The 3,858-nt window shown below is 29.9% G+C and overlaps 1 protein-coding gene across 1 annotated transcript; it reads right to left on the bottom strand.

Moving 5' to 3' along the window:
- Window positions 1-2,871: 2,871 nt before the first annotated feature.
- Window positions 2,872-3,476, bottom strand: LOC127112950 (ABC transporter C family member 10). Its single transcript, XM_051046399.1, has 2 exons — window positions 3,263-3,476; window positions 2,872-2,984 (listed from the first exon to the last, which is right to left on the bottom strand). The coding sequence occupies exons 1-2, from the start codon at window positions 3,474-3,476 to the stop codon at window positions 2,872-2,874; spliced, it is 327 nt and encodes a 108-aa protein (XP_050902356.1).
- Between the last annotated feature and the right edge of the window lie 382 nt (window positions 3,477-3,858).

The following is a 3,858-nucleotide window of genomic DNA, read 5'->3' as shown; positions in this document are numbered from 1 at the left end:
GCAAATCAATAAATAACTCAATGTATAAACTTAAATTCTTCTTTAATGTTTTTGAATTTGTGTTCTTTAATGTTTTTGGTATGAGGATGTAATGCACAGTACATACCCATGGAAACAATTAAACTTGTCTTCAACAACAGAGTAAGAATGCAACGGTAATAATCATCAATATTCATCTTTCTTTTATGGAAAAACCACTCACGTATTGTTTACCAAAATCCCTTATGAATAAATATCACGTTATATCAGTATTTCCTTTACTCTCTCTCCCTCTCTCTCTCTCTCTCTCTCTCTCTCTCTCTCTCTCTCTCTCCTGTGCCCGTCTGTCCGCTTTTTTTAACGCGCACAACAGAGAAAAATAAATGTATGTTTTTCTTTTAATATTGAAAGATTCTACCGTGTTCTAGTTTGGCTGTATATTGAAGCAAAAGAAAATTATATTTAGTTATGATATAAAGAATACAATATGAGCTTGGTATGTCGTGTAACCAAAATGAGAATCAATGTGTGATAAATTTTTTTAATGTACTTAATAAATATCTGCGGGTGCGATAAAAGAATTTGTTTGTAGACTACATTTTTTGTGTATCCACCATCTTCTCCTCCAATTTTCCTTCCCTAGTTAAAACTCTTGACCGATTCGGAAAATGACGATTCACTTTTAAAATGGAATCTATAGTGAGAGATTGGCTTTCGGGCATGATCGATTCGGAAAATGATTGTACTTCGAATATATGGATCTTGGAACGAAAATTGAAAGGGAGAGTGGTATATATGGATAATAGAACAACATTCGAATATATTCTTTTAGCATGAATTTTCAAATATGAATTTTCTTTTATGATCAATGAAACTGATACTCAGAATTTTACCCTCTTAGATGAAGGCCAATCTGAGAGGGTTACTATGGAGAAGTCATTTCTATATCATAGATAGATAAAGTTATGTTGTTAAAAATTGACGATTCACTTTTAGTTAATTCTTTTATTTGGTACTCGACTTTAATCTGGTTAACTATAATTTGGGAGTTACTTCTTGCCCAGAGGTTGATTGCCTCTATTTCTCTCTCAAATTTTATCCCTATGATTAGTGCTTCGTATTCAGCCTAATTATTGTTAACTTTGAAACTGAATCATAATGATTACTTAATCACTATGTTGCCTTGTTCTTCTAACATTATTCCTGCCCCACTCACCTTCAAATTCAAGGATCCTTTTTGTAAATATTAAATTTTAAAATTTAGTTTGATCTAATAAATGTTTGAATGACATCAGTTGGAAATAAGCATGATTTAGAGGTCACAATTTATGAAATTTTCATGTTACTCGTCCATGTTGATCTATAGCATCAAATACATTAATGTAGTGATCGTCAACGTTTAGTCACATTATACGCAAGTGTCGATATTTGTGGTGGTCTCAATATTGATTTGTGAGGTAAAATGATATTGCAATATAAAAATATAAAGATATATAACATTTAAATTCACACCTAAATAATATATAATTATCAAGATATATTGTTCAAATATAAAATTATTAGAATATTTAAGTAATTACTTAATTTAATCATTTATATTATAATATTAATGCGCACAGCAGAAAAAAATAAACATATGTTTTTCTTTTCATTAGGTTTCTATTGTACGTCGCATTAAAAATAATATTATTACACTTTAAAAATGGTAAACAAAGGTATGATAAATTATATCAAAACATGCAAAGTAATATATATATATATATATATATATATATATATATATATATATATATATATATATATATATATATATATATATATTGTGTAATCAACGACGTTCTTTAAGAGGAATGTCGAACATGAAATCTTTATTCGAAGTATTTTCTTTTTTTTTTGCAATTGTTTCAATAAAGAAAAAATGTAAGACTCTTAAATTAGAATTTTTTAGAGAAAAAGATAGTAAAATTAATAGTAAGTAGTGTAATATTTTTTTTTTTTAATCTTATAAAGATTCAAATCAATTCTTCGTACATCCATTTATCAATGCGCTCTTGAGATTTAAAAAACTACAAATACATGACGAAATATCATATCATCAAAGAAATACATTAAAAACATTTGACTCGTTTGAATATAATATGATTTATTGTGACACAAATAATACATGGAGAATGGAGATACTTTGTTTTAGTCTAGATTTGGTAGAACAACAATTATGACTTGTTTCTGAATTACCCGAGTTTCTGGTAAAAAAGGAAAGCAATGGACTTCGTAAATATATATGGTTTTATTTACATAAACCACGAATAGAAGTTAAATTCATGCATTCAAAAATATTCTAGAGTAAAAATATTCTTAAATTAATTAAATAAAAACATGTCCATCATTTGAGATATTATTTCTCTTTTCACCATTTTCCAAAGTTGTATTTTATCTGTTATCACTGTGGAACATGATATTGTCTTTTACTGTTATGTTAGGTTCTAAGTATGATAGTTTCTGATAGGAACCAAAATCTGAAAGGTAAAGCAAAATTAATATTGACACTTAAATCTATATTAGATAAAGTGACCCTGTTGAAAACATATTCAAATGAAAAATTATAAAAATAAAATTATGACTGGAGCGCTACTCCTATGTAAGATGAAGAAAAAAACAAAAAGAAAGATAACAGAAACCCTTGAGGAAGGACCAACTCCTTCACTCTACCGCACCCTTCACAGGCCCTTATTCGTCGGCCTAATTTCATTTTGCTACAATCTCTTAGGCCTCACAATCTATCTTAGCAGAACACATTTCAGATTCTGCTCACTTTCTTAATTTATTGCTTGTACAAGAGAAATAAAAGAAAGTGAGAGAAACATAGTGTTGGCTTAAAATATATAGGTAGCGTCAATGTGATTCTGCAGACTGCATATGAGACCAGTATTCCTTGACAAGTTGCCCGAACATCGATTCTTCTCTCTTCATCAATCTCATTGGCTCATCATACTCCGCCAATTTTCCTGAAAACATAGTCAGTGACTTCCTTTTCATCGAAGAAAACAACTAAATGATCAAACATATTTTAAGTGTTACCATTTATGCGCTATACAAGGTCAAACTCTTAAATAAAAACATGTTTGGTGTGTGTCAGATAACCTCTACTGTTTGTAGTCTTACCTTTTTCAAGAATTAGTACCAGATTATGTATCACCAACATAAGAGCTATTGATTAGTCTGTAAGTGTTTGTTAAATGAGATAGAAGGAGTGAGGGATAATAAAACTCAAAAAGAAACTTACCATCACTTATAGCAAGAACCATAGTGCAATCCATCACAGTTGGTATCCTATGTGCTACTGTAATCACCGTACAATCTACAAACTCAGCCCTTATGGTTTTCTGCACAATCAGGTCAGTAGAATTATCAATTGATGCAGTTGCTTCGTCCAATACTAATATTCTACTTCTCCTTAAAAGAGCACGCCCCAAACAAAATAACTGTCGTTGTCCCATGCTCCAGTTTGATCCATCTTCAACAACTAGATAATAATTTTTCACTTGTCATTATTAACTTGAAAAAAAAAACTACTTCCAGCATATAGCTATAATGGCAAAGCTTGAAAATGTACCTGAAGAGTTTAAACCCTCTTCTTTTCCTTGGACAACTTCTCGCAACTGACACTTCCCCAGAACCTTCATTTGGATCAAGAATTAGTCCACACTCTCTATGCAATGCAAAGATAAACTAAATTTAAATTATAGAGATGACGTATAATACAAGTTTCCTATTTTTGAAAGACGGTGATAAACTTCTGAATCACTAAATCCAATACTAAGAACATGCATTTTTTCTTCTTTTTCCCTTTCATTCTCTCTCTAAATTTTTTTTTTAATT

This window comes from Lathyrus oleraceus, unplaced genomic scaffold (assembly GCF_024323335.1).
Source record: "Lathyrus oleraceus cultivar Zhongwan6 unplaced genomic scaffold, CAAS_Psat_ZW6_1.0 chrUn0203, whole genome shotgun sequence".
Taxonomy (NCBI): Eukaryota; Viridiplantae; Streptophyta; class Magnoliopsida; order Fabales; family Fabaceae; genus Lathyrus; species Lathyrus oleraceus.
The sequence above is the reverse complement of the archived record's forward strand: the minus strand, read 5'-3'. Positions and strand labels throughout refer to the sequence as shown.